This window comes from Rhinoraja longicauda, chromosome 10, assembly GCF_053455715.1.
Source record: "Rhinoraja longicauda isolate Sanriku21f chromosome 10, sRhiLon1.1, whole genome shotgun sequence".
Taxonomy (NCBI): Eukaryota; Metazoa; Chordata; class Chondrichthyes; order Rajiformes; family Arhynchobatidae; genus Rhinoraja; species Rhinoraja longicauda.
The window spans coordinates 15,500,218-15,520,261 of record NC_135962.1 but is presented as its reverse complement, the minus strand read 5'-3'; the positions used below and the strand labels follow the sequence as shown (position 1 = coordinate 15,520,261).

The following is a 20,044-nucleotide window of genomic DNA, read 5'->3' as shown; positions in this document are numbered from 1 at the left end:
AGGTCACTTGCGCTGTAAGGCAGCAACTCTACCACCGTGCCACCCAATTTGCAAATTATAAATCTCATTCCAAGTACATTAAATAACCTATGATGAAATGAAATTTTCAAAAACATATATATATTAATTAAATATGCATTCAGAAAGATGCCTAGAAGCCTCAGCTGGTCAGCTTATATTTATTTTGCCCTTGGAACCAAAGTTCAAATCCACTGTAGACTAATTCAATCTAAGTTAGATTTATTTGAAAATTATTAAGATCTTAAGTAGAAAATGCGCAATTCTGATCTCATCTCCAATGGTGGCTAACCCTGGGCTATAAATACGACTGGTGCAGTTAAATAAGAATATTGGATTAAAGAGTGCATATGTAAGATTGCAACTTAGATGCATTACCAAAATGGAGAAAGTTCTTTGACCTAATGCCACATTGTAAGTCACCATGTTGTGCTTGTTGGAATGAATTCCTTGTTTGGTGAGTGTCACTTTGATCACGCCTCCCATCTTCTTGGACATCTCTTCTATTTGTTTTTTTTTACTCAAGTTTAGATCCTCCTTATTGCATCTAAAATAGTCTGAATCAGTCTTTTCCATTACCCTCAAAGATATCATTGGCACAGTTTTCATGTGCCCCAAGGCAAGGGTTATTTGGTTCTATTACCACAGAATTATTTACCTCTTTACCGACTTTTTCTTTCACTGCCAGACTCATCTATCACTTCCAGTTTCTTTGAAATTGTAGAAGTATCCTATTTTAAGTACCCATGTTCTCATAAATTGACACCATCGTCACTCAACAACCCTTCTTTCTCTTTAATTATTTTCATAGGTTTTGTACCTTTCTATTCTCTTCTCAGTACTTGCCCAAACACAATTAATCGCAGGAAGTTGACATTCTGAAAATAATTAATTAATCTTTGTATTATATTATAGACAATAGACAATAGGTGCAGGAGTAGGCCATTCAGCCCTTCGAGCCAGCACCGCCATTCAATGTGATCATGGCTGATCACTCTCAATCAGTACCCCGTTCCTGCCTTCTCCCCATACCCCCTCACTCCGCTATCCTTAAGAGCTCTATCCAGCTCTCTCTTGAAAGCATCCAACGAACTGGCCTCCACTGCCTTCTGAGGCAGAGAATTCCACACCTTCACCACTCTCTGACTGAAAAAGTTCTTCCTCATCTCCGTTCTAAATGGCCTACCCCTTATTCTTAAACTGTGGCCCCTTGTTCTGGCCCCTTGTTCTGGACTCCCCCAGCATTCTTCACCAAATGCCGGTCAATCCTCTCATTAGTTTTTCTTAATAAATAAATCCTTTAAAAATGTTGTTTAATTGTTTTCTTTCAAGATTTCAGATGTGCCAAGCAAGCTAATAATAAGATAGATGTCAGTCTGACTTAGAGTTTCAGGAGCTTTTGTACAATGTGCGTTTTCTCATCTAACATTCTTTATGAGCCATGCTGGAAGGATTGCATAGAGAGTTTAGCATGATGGGCAATCGGATGGATTTCATAGTTGAAAAGTGAAAATTAAGGAAGACAGTCTTAAATATTAATACTTGTAATTCTGCACTTGCAAGCGCAGAAATGTCATAATTAAAAAATGCATGTATCATAATCACCAGGTTTACTTGAGAATTGTGCAAGAGAACAGGCACATTGGATAGGTATATGGATAGGAGGGGATTGGAGGGTTATGGTCTGAGTGCAGGTAGATGAGACTAGGTCAGGGAGAATGGTTGGCGTGGACTGGTAGGGCCGGACAGGCCTGTTTCCATGCTGTAGTTGTTATATGTTATATGTTATATTGCACAGATTAATAATTTACAACAGATAATGTCGTATACACCAGGGTGCAATGAAATTCCTAAGTCACATGAAGCTCACAAAGTAAACAGTACAATACAGTCGTGATATTTACAATTATAATTGTAGCATTATCTTTAGCTATGAGCGAGCTAAAGATCATCCAGGCCTTTAATATAGATGACAAACAACAGTGGACCCAGAACAGATTTCTGCAGCACACCGGACAGGAGGGTGACAGGAGGAGGAGGTCTATTGATTTAACAAGGGATGCAAGGATGATTCAGGAACTCCAGATCAGTGAACCACACATCAGTGGTGGGTAAATTACTCGAGGGAGTTCGAAGGAACAGGATCTTACAGCATTTAGATAGGCAAGAACTTATTAGTGATAGACAGCATGGCTTTGTGCATGGGAAATCATGTCTAACAAATTTAGTGAGTTTTTTTTTGAAGAGGTGACCAAGAGGATGGAAGAGGGCAGGACAGTGAACTTCAACAAGGCTTTTCATTTGCTCACACTAGTCCAGAAAGTTAGATCACATGGGTTCCATGGTCAACTAGCCAAATGGATTCAAAATTGGCTTGGTGGAAGGAAGCAGTGGGTGGTGGTGCAGTGTTGTGGTGTGCTGCAGAAATCTGCGTCCAGTGTTGTTTGTCATCTATATTAATGATCTGGATGACATTGTACATCCAAGTCATTAATGTGGTTACTAGATTTGTGGATGAAACCAAAATTGGTAGTTTGGTGTATGGTGAGAAAAGCTAAGTTTACAAACAGATCTGGATCAACCAGATAAGTGGATCAAGGAATGGGAGATGGAATTTAACTCTGACAAATGTGTGGTGATGCATTGTTGGAAGTCAAATCAGGGCAGGACTTCCACAGTAAATGGTAGGGTCCTGGAGAGTGTTGTGCAACAGAGAACAAGTGATACAGATGCAGCACCATATCACTGAAAGATGCAAAGCAGGTAGACGGTGGGAAATAAGGCGTTTGTCATGCTTTCGGGAGTTAGAATGTCATGTCACAGCTGCACAAGATGTTGGTGAGAGCACATTTGGAGTATTTTGTGCATTGGTTGCCAAACTTAAGGATAAATGTCATTGAGCTGGAAAGAGTACAAGAAAAGATTCTCCAGGATGTTACTAGGACTTGAGGGCTTGAGTTATAAGGAGAGGCTGGAAAGGCTATGAGTTTCTCACTGCAGCACAGAAAGCTGAGAGGTGACCTCATAGAGATGTAAAACTCAAAGACACTTGTAAACTGGTTCTTGTCTTCATTCAAATGGTAGATAGGAAATTCTTCTGCGTCAGCAGTCCTTTCTACAATAATCTTCGTTTGCTATTGATCTGCACACCTATTTATATCCTTTGCACATTGCTGCAACAAAATAGCTTTGATTGCAAACAAGGAGAATATGGGAAGTGCTTTCAATAAAGCTTCTAAATAATGAGACTGCAGAAAAAATTGGAAATTTGTTTTACAATTCCCACAGTAGTTACAACTGAACCGTATCGCTTGAAACTATAATTGGTATTCCTGCAGGTATCTCTGGCCTTTCAATGTTCCCTAATTCAACATGAATCAAGAATTTTTGTACCAGTTTTATATATGTTTAATTATGTTTGTTCCAATGTGAGATTGCTAATTGATTGTATGTCAGGGCAGCAATGACAGAATTATAACTTTTTGAAAGATTTCAGAAATAGAAGCGCAGCTTATGATGCATTGCATTTAACAGTGCCTATCACATTTTGTAGGCTCAGATGACAACAACCTGAATTCCATCTTTTATGAGCATTTGACGAGATCTCTGCAGCACAGCCTCTGTGGGGATCTGATGTTGGGACGCTGGGGCAATTTCAGTACTGGAGATTGCTTCATTCTTGCCTCTGACTACCTCAATGCACTGGTTCACCTTATTGAAATAGGCAATGGCCTAGTCACCTACCAACTACGGGGATTGGAGTTTAGAGGTGAGACCAGCTATGTTTTACATTTGCACACATCCTACGGTTTTCGCTCCTAATTGATAAAACAAAAATCAGTGGCCTAGAAAATTTTACACTGAGCTCTTTTATTCCCTCTGCACATGTAAAATCAGTTATTTCCAAAGTGCCACTCTGAAGCGCAATTGGCCAGTATGAATTGCGCATGTGTAATTTCTGCATCAGGCAAGCATTAAGTGATAAAATTCCCAATGAAAAACTTAATTTTAGTGTTTTCCCTTGCAAATTAAGCTCATAATGATGTGAGGTGCATCTATCAATGGTACTCTCAGCAAAACCATAATATGGCACTGAAGCCAGTTAACTCTCTGCGTGCTGGTCTCAGCTGGTACCAGAAAAGGATCTGCAATCATTCAACCACTCTTCTAAACCTCTACTACAACAGATTCCCTTTCTCCTGTATCTGTACACTGTGGACGGCTTTATTGTAATCATGTATAGTCTTTCCGTTGACTGGATAGTATGCAACAAAGAAGCTTTACATTGTACCTCGGTAAACTAAGCTAAACTAAACGTGCTAACTGGGTTCTCCTTCAGTGACTTGAAACCATCTATCACCACAGTACTACACTCCCCCACCAAATTTTCTCTCAAATCTGATTGATAACCCTGGTGCCTGCCTCTTCCTCACTCACCTTGACTCCAAGCAAGACTCTAATTTGCACCTGACGAGTGCTGTTGAGTGATCCCCGTGAAAATCTGAGAACTGAAGTGCCAATAATTTTTGTGTGTAAAAAAATGTTTGGTCTATAATTTGAGTTCATATCCATATTAAAAGAGAACAGTGTTAGTTAAGAGGCCAGACTAAATCAGAATGTAGACCATGTCAACCAGTAAAGTGTAACCATGTGTGTAAAGCTCAAACTGAGGCTCTTAAAATAAAATAGGGCTGACAAATGTAGCATTGTGTAACAGATAAGAAGTTACCAGTTACAGTTCCACATTTAATTCCTTATGGCAAGCTTGAACGTATGTTTATCGCGTAGGATTTGAGTTAGTGTGGCTTTATACTTCATATCTGATTAAATAGCCAGCATTGAGTGCCACACTGAGTCAAGTGTTTTATTGTCATATGTCCTGAAATGCATTTAATAAACAAACAATAATAGTGCAAAGACAAAAATAATCCCCAAGCCTACGTCGTTTGGAGCTTATTTGGAGGTTGGATTTTTTAATAGCCTGCTGATTATAGGGAAGACGCTGCCCCTGAAACTAGACTTTATAGTTTTCAGGCTTCTATATCTTCCTCCTGGTGGCAGGAGTAAAATGAGCATGTGGCCAGGATAGTGTGTGTCTCTGATGATGCTGGCTGTCTGTTTGAGCCAGTGGCTACTGCAGATCGCTTAGATATGGGGAGGTCAGTACCTGTGATGGACTGGGCAGTGTTCACCACTTTTTGCAATCTTCTTAGTTCCTGCTCGTTCGAGTTGCCAAACCAGGCCATGATGCAACCAGTCAATATTCTCTCTACTGCACACCTGTAAATTATTTTAATGAATGCCATCATCATTCCTTTTGCTTGCAGGCACCTACTGTCAACAGAGGGAGGTGGAAGCAATCACAGAAGGGGTTGAGGAAGATGATGGATTCTGCTGTTGTGAGCCAGGTCACATTCCTCACATGTTGTCTTTTAATGCCGCTTTTGGTCAGCGCTGGCTCGCATGGGAAGTCCTAGTCACCAAGTATGTGCTGGAGGGCTACAGCATTACTGATAATAGTGCTGCTTCCATGCTGCAGGTGTTTGATCTGAGAAAAATACTCACAACGTACTATGTTAAGGTACAGTATTCAACCATTCTGCAAATTAATATTGACAAATATCAAATTGCATTGAACTATTTAACATTATGCAGGTTGTATGAATGGTTTGTAAATGCAGTAATGAATCCATTTCACTCTATTTGGTTAAGCTTTATTGAGTGTTTTGTGCTGACACTCGTGACAGGTAGCATAGAATTGAAGTAAAATACAAAAATATGAAAGTAAAAAATTGAGGTAAACATTGAGTTTATAAATACTGTAGCTATATTTACTTAGATGAAAGGGATTAATCAAGAATGTATCTTTCTCATGTAAAAAATTTTTGGGTATGTTTACATTTACGTTCACTCGAGAACAAAGTAAAATAGAGCGTAATCTATGTGGAAGTAAATAATTAACAGCTTAAATCTAGAGATAGAGACATTGGATATTTTTATTTAAAATCTTTTCGTAGTAATTATTTTCATATGGGGGTATTCAGGAGCTGAACTGTAAGAACTCTGCAATGCATCAACAACATGCAACTTTGAACAAGGAGTGTGATGTGTGTCAAGCCAGCTGGTCCTTGCTGAGATATTTTAAATTGTGCCTGTGTTGAGAGAGCTCCAAACCGTTGTTGTTGAAAGACAGAACATCCAAAGACGTACAGGTATGTAGGTTAATTGGCTGGGTAAATGTAAAAATTGTCCCTAGTGGGTGTAGGATAGTGTTAATGTACGGGGATCGCTGGGCGGCACGGACTTGGAGGGCCGAAGGGGCCTGTTTCCGGCTGTAGATATATGATATGATATGATATGATATCCTTGGCAAGGTCCTTGATGCTGTTTGGAGCAGAGCACACAGGAATAGTGGGAGATGGGAAAGATAGAATAAAATTAGTTAATAAGTCTGGATCAACAAAGTGGCTAAGTCTTTATATGGTGATGGATTCCATGGCACTTCAATGCTTTATTAAGGTTAAATATTGAATATCCAGCACATTCGTGATTTTGGTGGGTCCAGATCAGCAGATCTTCTGTACAATTGAAAGATACTCCTATGGCTTTGGCCACAAACCTACCCTCAGTCTTGACCTCGGGACTGCCAGACCCCAAATCCAGCTCTGGCTACATGCCAGCTCCGTCTGGCCACTCTCTGGACTAATGCGCAAGTTGGTCGCCATGATTTCTGAACTATGGCAACTATTGACTTTAGACTTTAGAAATACAGTGCGGGAACAGGGCCTCTGGCTCACCCAGTCCATGCTGACCTACAGTAGCACATGAGGGACAATTTATAATTTTTTACCAAAGCCAATTAACTTAAAAACCTACAAGTCTTTAGAGTGTGGGAAGAAAGCCAAGCACCCGGAGAGAACCCACATGTCACGGAGAGAATGTACAAACTCCATACAGACAGCACCCGTAATCAGGATTGAACCTGGGTCCCTGACGCTGTAAGGCGGCAACTCTACCGCAGTGCTACTGTGTCGCCCCTGATGCTGGATTATTGGAGTTTTTCTGATCTGAGATGATCGTTGTTAATATAATTTAAATGATGTCACTATTATTCTATGGGAAAGGTTACTAGTATGTAACTGCAATTGTTTTACCTTCTGTTGTTTTGTTCACTTCCAGAGTATCTTATTCTATGTTGCAACTTCTTCCAAGCTGGAGGAATGGCTTGCAAATGAAACAATGCAGGATGGGCTTCGAGCATGTACTAGCCATAATTATGTGGACGTGGATCCCACCTTTAATCCTAACATCGATGAGGACTATGATCACAGGCTAGCTGGTGTATCAAGAGACAGTTTCTGTGGGGTTTACTTAAATTGGATCCAGTACTGTTCTTCGCGAAGAGAAAAGGTATGATCTACAACCCCTGCCTGGACGGGCAAGGGGAGCAGATTTGGTGGTAGCTTTCAAAATTGAATTAGATAAATATTGACACCAAGCAATTGTAAGGGGAGGAGGGAAAAGGCAGAAAGTCAATTAACTGGATTGCTCTTCACTTTTTTACTGGGTTTCTAGACTTTTGTTCCCTATGCATTGGACACTAGGAAAACTGCATGGACAAAGTTATGTAGCCGGGGGGGATTAAAAAACCTATAGATATTTCCTCACGGCTAATGGCATCTTTAGTATGTAAGAAATACTTCAATGTAAATTGCAATAAGGCTCCAAAAATAACAGACCCTACGTTTGAAAGTGGATGCATGTATTGACAAGGTTTAAAACTGGATTGTGTTAAATGGGCGATGGGTGAGAAGTACAGTATTGGCCATTAATACAATACACACTTGTGTTTCTTGTCTGTTTTGATGTTGTGTAGCTCAAAGATATGATTTCCTGTTGTGAGATTGAAGGGCATATTTTTTTCTATGTTCGCATCATGCTGATATTTTCTTGATTAAAATGTTCCTTGGTGGCAGAGCAAGGCAGAGGCAATTTGTGAACTTAGGCAATGCATGTACTCATGCTTTGTTTTTTTGAACATTTTCAGCCTTTGTCTTCAGAGAGAGACTCTCCGTTGGTGATTCTGTGCTATGGACTCAGTGTGCTGGGGAGGAGAGCTCTTGGGACAGCTTCCCACCACATGTCCAGGTACTGATTTCATGATTCAAAGGTGGTGGATTGTGCACTCATGCTGGATTTCTGCCCAAAAAAGTACATGCACTATTTCAAGTGCCAGGGGTTATTATTGAAATACTGGAAGGCCTGAGACATGTTGTCACAAACTGGTTGCAATGATAAATATGTGATAAGCTTCAGCTGTAGCAAGTCAAGTCAAGTCAAGTCAATTTATTTGTATAGCACATTTAAAAACAACCCACGTTGACCAAAGTGCTGCACATCTGACTAGGAAAAAAAAGAAACATACAGTGGCAGGCAGCCAAACACAACGGCGCGGCCATCTTGAACAAAATGTTAATTCAATCACCCACAGTCCAACAATAAAAGCACTAAACAGGCACCCAAATTACCCAACCCCAAAAACCCCCCAAAACACAGTCCAACAATAGAAGCATTAAAAGGTTTATTACTTAACTGTTGGCTTGCTTCCAGGTGTGATAATTATGCGTCAAAAATTGTTGTGAAAAGCTGAGATTTCTGATATTAGGATATGTTAGCAAAGATACAGCAGAACAATTATTGAGGTAATTTACTAGAAAAAGAAATTGAATCAGAAAACCAGTGTGTCATATCAATTATTTAAAAGGCATCCCTATTTAAAAGACATCCCGCAACCTACCCCTCATCTCTTTATGCAGGTCATCTCCCTTGTACTTCTAAGATAGACACACAATGCTGGAGTTTCTCAGCGGGTCAAGCAGCATCTATGGAGAAAAGGAATAGGTGACATTTCAGATCGAGATCCTTCTTCAGACTGTGAGTCAGGGGACTCTTGTACTCCTTTCAGTCCAGCTGAAGGGTCCTGACCCAAAATGTCAATGGTCCATTTCCCTCCATAGGCTTTGCCTGACCTGCTGAGTTCCCCCAGCTTATTGTAGTTCCAACATTCTGAATCTGCTGTCTCCTGAGTCTCTATTTAAAAGATGCATAATTTCAAATTATTTTTAATTGTTCTGTTCAAACAGCTGAAAACTACTGACCAGTTAATTTAAGGGGGACATCTGTGATAGGGATAGCAGTTATATTTCAGCTCCAGAACCCTTCATTGGAACAGGCTATGAGAAAAAAAGCTTTGTTTTTCAGTGAGGGAGGAATGTGTAGAACAAGGAGAATATCTCAGATAGGGTAAGGTTTGTATTGTATTTCAAAAATAAATTTTATTCGTAGTGAAAAATATATAGAAAACAAAAAGCGTGCAAAGTTCTTCATACATTGTTAATGTGTGTACATTCAGCATTGCTAGCGTTATACTCAGTAGTGTTAGCATCTCCATTTTTACTTACAAATGGCACCATTGCCACTAATGTGCCCCTCCCTCCCCGAGTAATATCCCTTTCCTCGTTTGTGGGATGTTCCCACCGGGCTCTGTCACTCAATGTCCAGCAGCAGAAGGGCCCAAGATCATGATCTTACCCTTAGAGAGCCTTCCCATCGCGGCACTGAGCTTCAGTGCATCTCTCACAATGTACATCCACAGTCTGGGATAGACCAGCCAGCAATTTTTCCTTTTTTGACATCTGGGATTACTGGAAAAACACCAACAGGTTTAGGGCAGATCAAAGAACATCTTTCACCAAATTAATGGTCTTCCAGCAGCACTTGATGTTTAACTCCAAGTGTCCCTGGGAACAGCCTATAAATCAGAGAGTACTCTATTACACAGCTGCTTGGGATGAACTGTGACAAGGACTCTTGCATCCTTCTCCAGACCCTCTTAAGAAATCCATGCTCAGCAAAGAGCTGGGCAACCATCTCTCCATAGCAGTTGTCAGTGTGCATCATTAGTAAGACTTGGACAGTACGGGAAGGATCTTCTTGGGTGGCACTCTCTGACAGCTAACCAAGTAAAGTTCTTGTTCCTTTGTGGTGAGTTTGGGCATTTTGCCAGGCAGTCTCTGCAGTCTGCTCAGGCAACCACCCCAGAGGATTCATCAACTCTTTGTTCTGCAATTCCTGCAGGATGTTCTGTGCTTACCACTTCCTGATCGGCTTGTGATCTAAGGTGTTGGTCTGGAAGACCTATTCCACAAAAGATGAGTGGTGCGGCAGTATCCAGCTGACTGGCACATTGCGCGGTAACAGTGCCAGGCTCATCCTTCCCGTATCAAGGACAGGTAAAACCTGTCTGAAGAAGGGTCTCGACCCAAAACGTCACCGATTCCTTTTCTCCAGAGATGCTGTCTGACCCGCTGAGTTATTCCATCTTTTAGTGTTAATCTTCAGTTTTAAACAAGCGTCTACCATTCCTTCCTACAGGGAGAACCTCAGCAGTTTAATGACACTGAGTGCCCACGTGATTTTGCTCTACACAGAGCTTGATGCAGCCATGTATGAAGGTGACCAACAGGATGACAGCGATGTTGGTCACTTTTTTGCCCCCCATTGTCTGTGCATCGTGATCCATTGGACCTGCTCCATCTTTGATCACTAGATGAAATGGAAAACGGCCCAGATGATCGTCAAAGCGAAAGCCTCTCGCACCTGATGAGCGAATTTTATCAATGATTAAGAGGGAGCGTGTTTTCTAATCTTTGTTTGACCCTGGCTATCTGATCCAACCAATTTTTGCTGTAGGCCTCCACCCCATCGAACCGGAACCCCAATACCTTCTGGTAGTCGGACCTGGTGATGAAGGGGGCAGAACGTTGGTTGCCAGTTTCCAAAGAACATGGTCTTGCTCTTCTTGCGATTTACTCTGACTCTTGATGCCAGATCAAACTCGTTGCAGATGCTGATCAATCTGCGGACCAACCCTATAGCCAAGCAAAAGATGGTGACATTGTCCATGTAGAGGGAGTTTTTGATCTAAGTGTCCCGACTGCCTGGCAACATCACTCCTCTTATGCGTTTATCCTTCCTGATAGATTCACACAGGGTTCTACACAGCACACAAACATGACCAGGGAGAGAGAGGGAAACCCTGCTAGCTGTAGACGATGCAAAAGCTATCTGTTTTCTACCCATTTATTTTGAAAGCATGTCAGATATCTGTGTAGAGCAGCTGGATTCAGTTCGTAATTCCTTATTGACTTAATGAGAAGCAGTTACCAGCACAATGGAGATGCAAGGAACTGCAGATGCTGGAATCTTGCGTAGAACACGAAGTGCTAGAGTAACTCAGTGGATCAGGCAGCGTCCCTGGTGGAAATGGATAGGCGATCTTTCGGGCGGGGTCCTTTCTTCAGACTGAAGAAGGTTCCAAACACAAAACGTCGCCTATCCATGTCCTTCAGAGAGCTGCTGCCTGACCCGCTGTGTTACCAGCACATAAAACCTCTTTGTCAGTGTAATGTGCTAAAGGACTTCCCAGCAGGCCAGACTAACAAATAAAATAGAAAAAAACAGAGCCAACATGACAACAGGCAGGAATTGTCAGCTCTGATATGGACAGGAAGAATGAGTGAGCTATCCAAGTTGGAGTCTGGAAGGCTGTATCATGCCAAAAAGGAGGTGAAGTGTAGTTCTTCAAGCTTACGTACGGCCTTTTTCTAACAGTGCAGGAGGCCAAAGATCCATAGGTCAGAGTTGAAGTATGGTGGTGACACGGAGGGACAAAGCTGTGCACATTTAGAAAGATTATAAAATGACTTACCGGCTGAGGAGTGGAGTCCTACTTCTCGTCTGCAGCCGCAGTCTTCCGCTGATCCCCATGTGGAGATGCCTGATGCAATGGGCTGTGTAGGAAGGAACCATAGACGCAGGTTTACACCAAAGATTGACACAAAATGCTGGAGTAACTCAGCGAGACAGGCAGCATCTCTGGAGAGAATGATTGGGTGATATTTTCCCCTCAACTTCTATTGATCATTTGTTTTGAAGTGGCAGAGTCTGCTACTTTCTTAAACTGTACAAGTGCCAAGGTGGGTTGAGAAATTATTTCTTGGGCTTTGCACTACAATAAAATTGTAATCGGGGGACTAGTAGGAAGGAGGAATTGATTACATCTTCACAATTTGGGATTGAACATCAGTTCTCTGATGCATTGGACCTATTACTGTCTTGTGTGGTTTATAGTTGGTGAACTTTATTTAGAGTTTCATAAATGTGACAGATGATGACTTTCTTGCATGTTTCTTTTCAGCAATCTCGAATCTTTTCTGTACGGCCTACATGCTTTGTTTAAGGGAGATTTTCGGATTTCGTCTGTTCGGGACGAGTGGATATTCGCTGATATGGAGTTGCTGAGAAAAGTGGTAGTTCCTGGAATACGAATGTCCCTTAAACTCCATCAGGTAAACTTGAGACCTTTGTGCAGAAGTTTTAATTAGTGGCCTTTGTGTCCTATGGGAAAGTGGCTTTCTGTATTCCAGATTAGTTTCACTGTTGAGTGAGTAGCTGAGAGGAGGAGCAGAGTGACTTTTCTAAGAGGTGTATAAAAGGAAGGCAGGCACTAATAAAGTAGCCAGTCGGGAGCAGACATGTTGCGAGAGGCTGTTGAGGTGCAAGTTCTTTGTTGAGGGTAAGTGCAGAGACTTCAGCTTACAACACTCCAGTCTGGATGCTGAGAGGAGGATGATGGCAAGATAAGATGAGGTCTTTTTTTTGTTATTCTTCCTTGGACTTTGTGTATTAGAGGTGGCATTTAGAGCACTAGAATGCAAGTTTATAGATGGCACCAAAATAGATTATTAAGGGGTTGGACACGTTAGAGGCAGGAAACATGTTCCCAATGTTGGGGGAGTCCAGAACAAGGGGCCACAGTTTAAGAATAAGGGGTAGGCCATTTAGAACTGAGATGAGGAATTCTCTGCCTCAGAAGGCAGTGGAGGCCAATTCTCTGAATGCATTCAAGAGAGGGCTAGATAGAGCTCTTAAGGATAGCGGAGTCAGGGGGTATGGGGAGAAGGCAGGAATGGGGTACTGATTGAGAATGATCAGCCATGATCACATTGAATGGCGGTGCTGGCTCGAAGGGCCGAATGGCCTCCTCCTGCACCTATTGTCTATAGTGATGTCATGGACAGTGAAGATGACTGTCAAGAATTACAGCAGTATCATGATCAGCTGGTCAAGTCGGGCAAAGAATGGCAAATGGAGTTTAATTCAGTTAGGTGTGAAATGTTGCATTTGAGTCAAACCGGGGCAAAACCTTTACAGGGTATGGCAGGGCCCTGGGGAGTGCTGTAGAGAAGTGGGACCGAGGAGTTCTACCACATGGTTCACTGAAAGTGGTGTCACAGGTAGATAGGGTGGTAAAGAAGGCTTTTAGCACATTGGCCTTCATCAGTCAGGAAGTTAAGTATATAACTTGGAACATGATATTGGTGAGGCTGCACTTGGAGTATTGCGTTCAATTTTGGTCACCCTGTGAAGGGAAGATGCCATTAAGCTGGAAAGAATGCAGTGAAGATTTACTAGGATGTTGGCGGATCTCAAATACCTGAGCTGCAAGAAGTGGTTGAGCGGCTAGGCCTTCATTTCTTGGAACTGAGGTGTATAAAATCATGTGGTGAATAGATAGGGTGAATACACTGAGTCCTTTTCCCAGAGATTGAGAACTAGAGGGCATAAGTTTAAGCTGAGAGGGATAAGATTTGATCGGAACCTGAGGAGCAACGTTTTGACTGAGGGTGTGCGTATATGAAACGAGCTGCCTGAGGAAGTAATTGAGGGGGTACAATAATAACATTTAAAAGACATTTGGACAAGTACCTGGATAGGAAAGGTTTGGAGGGATGTGTGCTAAATGCAGGCAAGTGGGAATACCTTCGACGGAGCATCTCGGTGGGTATGGACGTGTTGAACCGAAGTGCCTGTTTCCTTGTTGTATGACTCTATGAAGGTGGCTTTGTTTGTCCTGGAAAATATACGCTGAGCAACCAGATAAACCTTCTGACCTTTATCGTTTTATTAAAAATAGATGAATGAAACTTAATTTGGCATCTCTAAATGTTTTGTACTAACCAGTTCAAATGAAAATAAATTTAATTAACCAAGTCTTGATGACCTTCAACTGTTGAATGAGTCAAATAATTCTTTCTTGCCAAATTATCAAAGGAAGAAGCTAGGCATGAGTCATGAACTGAATGTAATTTATTGACTCCAGATGATCTCATTTAAAGTTAAGGTCATATCTACACAAATGCTTAATAGATGTAGATGAAATAATGTAAATAACCTAATTGGGGCAACAAATCATGAGCAGCAAGAAAAGGTAATGTCGGCCACTGGTAAATACAGAACGTAAACTTGACTGGCAACCTCAGCAGTCTGAGGCTATAAATCTGTAAGAAACCTTTTAAGAATAATTCTATTATTCTATTATTAATGCCTTGTCAATCCATCAAATCACTGAGAAACTGAGAATCCCTGGTGAACACAATGAGTCAAATCCTAATTGGATTTTAAATCCATGAACCCTACTTGGAGAGCAGGATGAAGGGAGGGTATCACTTGAAATTGGAGAAGCCATTATTCATACCTTTACTTGAATGAAATATAAGATGCTGTTCTTCCAATTTATATGTGGCATCACTCTGGCAATGCAGGAGGCCCAGGACAAAGGTCGGTATGGGAAGAGGAGTTCAAATGGTTAGGAACCGGGACATGCAGCAAGCCTTGGTTTAAAAAGTGCATGTGTTTGGTGAAACGGTTGCCTAGTCTGCGCTTGGCTTTGCTGATGTAAAGAAGGTTACTTTGGGAGCACTGAATACAGAACATGAGATTGGAAGAGGTGCAAGTGAACATCTGTCTCACCTGGAACAGCTGCTGGGGTCCCTGGATAGAAGTGATAGAAGTGTAGGGGCAGGCGTTGCATCTCCTGCAGTTGCAGGGAAAATGGCTGGCGAGGGGGTGGCTTGGCTGGGAAAGGATGAGCGAACCAAGGAGTTGCAAAGGGAGTGGACTCCATGGAAAGTGAACCAAGATGTGGACTGGATGATGTGACAGATGATGGCTAATGTTGCAGGTGCCGGAAGTGTTGCGTAAAGATGTGTTGATGCAGAGGCTGAAGGGGTGAAGGGGTGAAAAGTGAGGACTAGTGAACTCACTCCCAGTTCCATTTGGGATGAGTGAGAGCAGAACTGCGGAAGACCAGAGGGGACACGGGAGGGCTTATTCCACAACAGCATGGGGAAGCCACGTTTACTGAAAAAACTTGGTCTATTTCAGACATCTCTCGCCCCTTTTTCAACCTCTGTCTCCATCACAGCAGCCAGACCATGGACTGACATCAACTACAAACTCACTGATCCCCACAGCTACTTTGACTGCACCTCTTCCCATCCTGCCTCTTGCAAGGACATCATTCCTTACTCTCAATGTATCCATCTCTGTGCATCTTCCAGCACTTTGTTTTTTACACTTAAGTGTCTGGATGAACACTTGAATTGTTTAGGCAGAGAAGGTTATGAACCAAGTGCTGGGAGATGAGACCAATACAGATGGGGCTCACTGGTCGTTGTGGATGAGGTGGGCTGAATAGCCTGTTTCTGCACTGTACAACTTTATAACTCTGAGAGCAAATACATCAGATGACAGAACATTTTGTGCAAGATTTTATTCAGGTGGCACAGCGGTAGAGCTGCTTCCTCACAGCACCAGAGATCCGGATTCGATCCTGACTACCGGTGCTGTCTGTGTGGAGTTTGCACGTCCTCCCTGCGACCGCCTGGGTTTTCTCCGGGTGCTCTGTTTCCTTTCACATTCCAAAGACCGTGCAGGTTTGTAACTTAATTGGCTTCTGTAAATTGCCCCTAGTGTGTAGTATGTGAAAGTGGGATAAGATAGAACTAGTATACGGGTGATCGATGGTCGGCGAGGACTCAGTGGGGCAAAGGGCCTGTTTCCACACTGCATCTCTATACTAAACTAGCAACTTCAAATAAGTTTGAGAAAAAATAACAATGTTTTTTGCTTAAAAACAATGCCTAATTTCAACGGGGGTAATTCATTGCATCTCTGAATGACTACATTTATTTGCTTATCGATGTTTACTGTGCTCATATAAGAGCAGGTGTAACCAAACTGGCTTCAAGGCTGCCCTGAGGTCACATAGTGAATTGCAGTCAGCAGAACCATCATGAATTATTATAAATCATCACACTATTAGTGGGATAGTGGGCCTTCGATGACAAAAGAGAAAACATCCTTTGAAATACACAATACATTTTTTATTAGTCCCAGTCCCAATGCTAACTTGTACTTCTGTTATCGCATTGACTGTAAAATTAATGAGTTTAACCTGTTTGTCCCTTTAGGATCACTTCACCTCGCCTGATGAATATGATGATCCAGCGGTGTTGTTCGATGCCATAACATCCCATGAGCAGAACTTGGTCATAGCTCATGAAGGAGACCCAGCCTGGAGAAATGCGGTGCTGTCAAACTCTCCCTCCCTGTTGGCACTGCGGCATGTTATGGATGACGGGACCAATGAGTATAAAATCATCATGTTGAACAAGCGATATCTCAGCTTTCGAGTCATTAAGGTGCGTTGTTTTGAGGTTATGTTATTCTATCAGATGTCTAGAATTGTAGGCATTATGCAGCCCACACCCATGTGGTGTATGTATGACCAGAGGCTCATCCATAACAGGCTCTTGATTAGTACAGGTGTCAGAGGTTATGGGGAGAAGGCAGGAGAATGGGGTTAAACGGGAGAGTTAGATCAGCCATGATTGAACGGCAATTTACTCCTATTCCTTATGACCTCATCTTCCTATTCAGTTTGGTGCCTCACGCATGTAACATTTGCGCGCGTTGGTGATCCATGCAGTTGAAAATAGTTTGTTTGCAGCAGACATGAAATACTTTTAAAATTTGATCTTAAGCCAAGAGTTTCCATTTTCAGAAAATATCACCTGGTGCTATTTGCGAGTGTTATTGTTAGTGTTGCCCTGCATCTGCTGTGCTGAAATCTGCTGAGAAACCTTTAACTAATAAATGTTTCTCAATGTTTTCATGAACTAAAAAATGAAGTGAGTGCAAACTTAGAATTCAGGATTGGCCTGGCATCATCATGTTTCCAGAAGTGATTCCAGAGGAGTCTTGTTCCCGACAATTCTTCTTCCACCCAATGCCCTGAATGAGTGCAATGGAGATTAGTGGGCAAAATTAGAGCGCATGCTACAGAGTACTGACATCGATAGAAAATTGGTTGGCAGACAGAAAGCAGAGTGGGGATAAATGGGTCCCTTTCAGAATGGTAGGCAGTGACTAGTGGGGTACTGCAAGGCTCGGTGCTGGGACCACAGCTATTTACAATATACATCAATGACTTGGATGAAGGGATTAAAAGTGCCATTAGCAAATTTGCAGATGATACAAAGCTGGGTGGCAGTGTGAACTGTGAGGAAGATGCTATGAGGTTGCAGGGTGACTTGGACAGGTTGTGTGAGTGAGCGGATGCATGGCAGATGCAGTTTAATGCGGATGTGTGAGGTTATCCACTTTGGTGGTAAGAATAGGAAGGCAGATTATTATCTGAATGGTGCCAAGTTAGGAAAAGGGGACGTACAACGAGATCTGGGTGTCCTAGTGCATCAGTCACTGAAAGGAAGCATGCAGGTACAGCAGGCAGTAAAGAAAGCCAATGGAATGTTGGCCTTGATAATAAGAGGAGTTGAGTATAGGAGCAAAGAGGTCCTACTGTCGTTGCACAGGGCCCTAGTGAGACCGCACCTGGAGTGCAGTTTTGGTCTCCAAATTTGAGGATTCTTGCTATTGAGGGCGTGCAGCGTAGGTTTACTAGGTTAATTCCCGGAATGGCGGGTCTGTCGTATGTTGAAAGACTGGAGCGACTAGGCTTGCATACACTGGAATTTAGAAGGATGAGAGGGGATCTTATTGAAACATATAAGATTATTAAGGGGTTGGACATGTTAGAGGCAGGAAACATGTTCCCAATGTTGGGGGAGTCCAGAACCAGGGGCCACGGTTTAAGAATAAGGGGTCGGCCATTTAGAACGGAGATGAGGAAAAACTTTTTCAGTCAGAGAGTTGTAAATCTGTGGAATTCTCTGCCTCAGAAGGCAGTGGAGGCCAGTTCTCTGAATGCTTTCAAGAGAGAGCTAGATAGAGCTCTTAAAGGATAGCGGAGTCAGGGGGTATGGGGAGGGGGTACTGATTGAGAATGATCAGCCATGATCACATTGAATGGTGGTGCTGGTTCAAAGGGCCAAATGGCCTACTCCTGCACCTATTGTCTATTGTTCCTTTTGCTAAAAGGGGCATTGTGTGCTGTGCTTCAAGGTTAACTGCCCAATGTGCAAAAACCACAAAAATTGTTAAAAACCATGCAGTATTTTTTTTTTAATGCCCACGCTCTTCATTGTTTCAGCATCCCCTGGCCATTGTTTTGTTCTTTGACTGTATTAGAAACAGCAGCCTAAGTAAAAATGAACAAATGAGTGTGTTTTGTATGACAGGATATGTAAATTGCAGGCATCATCCAACAAATCCAATGTCCATTTAAAAGTGATAGAATGGAAAAACAGCTTCTTGGATTTGTATGGCTCCTTTAATGGGGTACTTCAAGATGTAACAGGAGCCTTTTCTCAAAAGAATTTATACTGTGGAAAATGGATAGATGGATAAAATGGATGGATAAATGGATGGATAAAATGGGCAGAAGTTGTCCATAAAATTGTTCAGAGATTTTGATGAAATTAAAGGAGGAGAAATAGAGAGATATTTAGGGAGGGAATACCAGAGGTAGATTAAGATCTGAAGATATAATTAGCGATGGTGGAGTGATTAAAATCAGGGAAGCCAGATCTGAAGGGGTTTACATGGCTAAGGAAGATTGAAGGAGATGAGCGTCCGAAGAGATTGAAAACCATGGGCGAGAATTCTAGAATCAATGTTTTGCTTATCTGGGATTAAATATGGATTGGCGAACAGAGAGAGGGCTGATGGGAGAGCAAGACCGAGTTCAAATTCTGATACTGGAGCAAGGTTGTTTCCATACATTTCATAGAAAAATGAAAAAAGGGACCGTGGGCTAAAGAGCAATGCAATAAATAACCTAGCCCAGAACAAACAAAACTGTGAAGAAGGATTTAAGCAATGCATGATGGAAGGCAGAGCCAGAATCAGACAATATAAGGGAGATGGAATTAACCGTATCATTACTGTGATTGCTAGTATGATCCAAAAGTCATAGTAAGATCTAATTTGACATCGGTGTTAGAACAATGCAGTTCACTCCTGCACTGGCCAGGTAGATGCGATACGATACCTCTTTATTTTCACAGAGGGAAATTGGTCTGCCACCAGATGGATTGAACCCATGGATAGGAACGAAAGATCTTTCCAATGGTTAATTATCTTTCCGATAATCTTTCCAATAATTAATTGCAGAAAATTTATTTCATTATGTGCTATCAGACTAGCAAGTAAAACTTTGGAGTGGAATGTGGAATTGTGATGAGGTGACAGTTGTCAGAAAACATAAGTCAAGTCAAGTCAATTTTATTTGTATAGCACATTTAAAAACAACCCACGTTGACCAAAGTGCTGCACATCTGATTAGGAAAAAAAAAAGAAACATACAGTGGCAGGCAGCCAAACACAACGGCACGGCCATCTTGAACAAAATGTTTAACTAAAGCAGAATGGTGTCCCGCGGCCGCGCCGCACCGGGAGATGGAAGGCCCCGCGGCCGATCCGCACCGGGCGCTGTTCAGTCCCGCGGCCGAGCCGCGCCGGGCGATGGAAGGCCCCGCGGAAGAGACCTAAAAAAAAAAGAAAGATTTCCCCCACCCACACCCCCCCCCCCCCCCCACATACCCACCCACCCTCACCACCCCCCCCACTCCCACCCACCCCCAACATACACAACCAAAACAAAACACCCCACCAAGGATAACAACATTTTTATTATTATGTTGCTGATGCATGTAGAGGA

The 20,044-nt window shown here is 42.3% G+C and overlaps 1 protein-coding gene across 4 annotated transcripts in view; it reads left to right on the top strand.

Moving 5' to 3' along the window:
• The window catches only part of pcnx1 (pecanex 1), a 224,476-nt gene that overhangs the window by 183,754 nt on the left and 20,678 nt on the right, over positions 1–20,044 (top strand). For all 4 annotated transcript variants that reach the window (XM_078406252.1, XM_078406253.1, XM_078406250.1 and 1 more), the window contains 6 exons: positions 3,572–3,787; positions 5,346–5,599; positions 7,198–7,428; positions 8,066–8,166; positions 12,278–12,428; positions 16,395–16,625. In XM_078406252.1, coding sequence (XP_078262378.1) covers positions 3,572–3,787; positions 5,346–5,599; positions 7,198–7,428; positions 8,066–8,166; positions 12,278–12,428; positions 16,395–16,625 — 1,184 coding nt within the window. The remainder of the gene's footprint in view (positions 1–3,571; positions 3,788–5,345; positions 5,600–7,197; positions 7,429–8,065; positions 8,167–12,277; positions 12,429–16,394; positions 16,626–20,044) is intronic.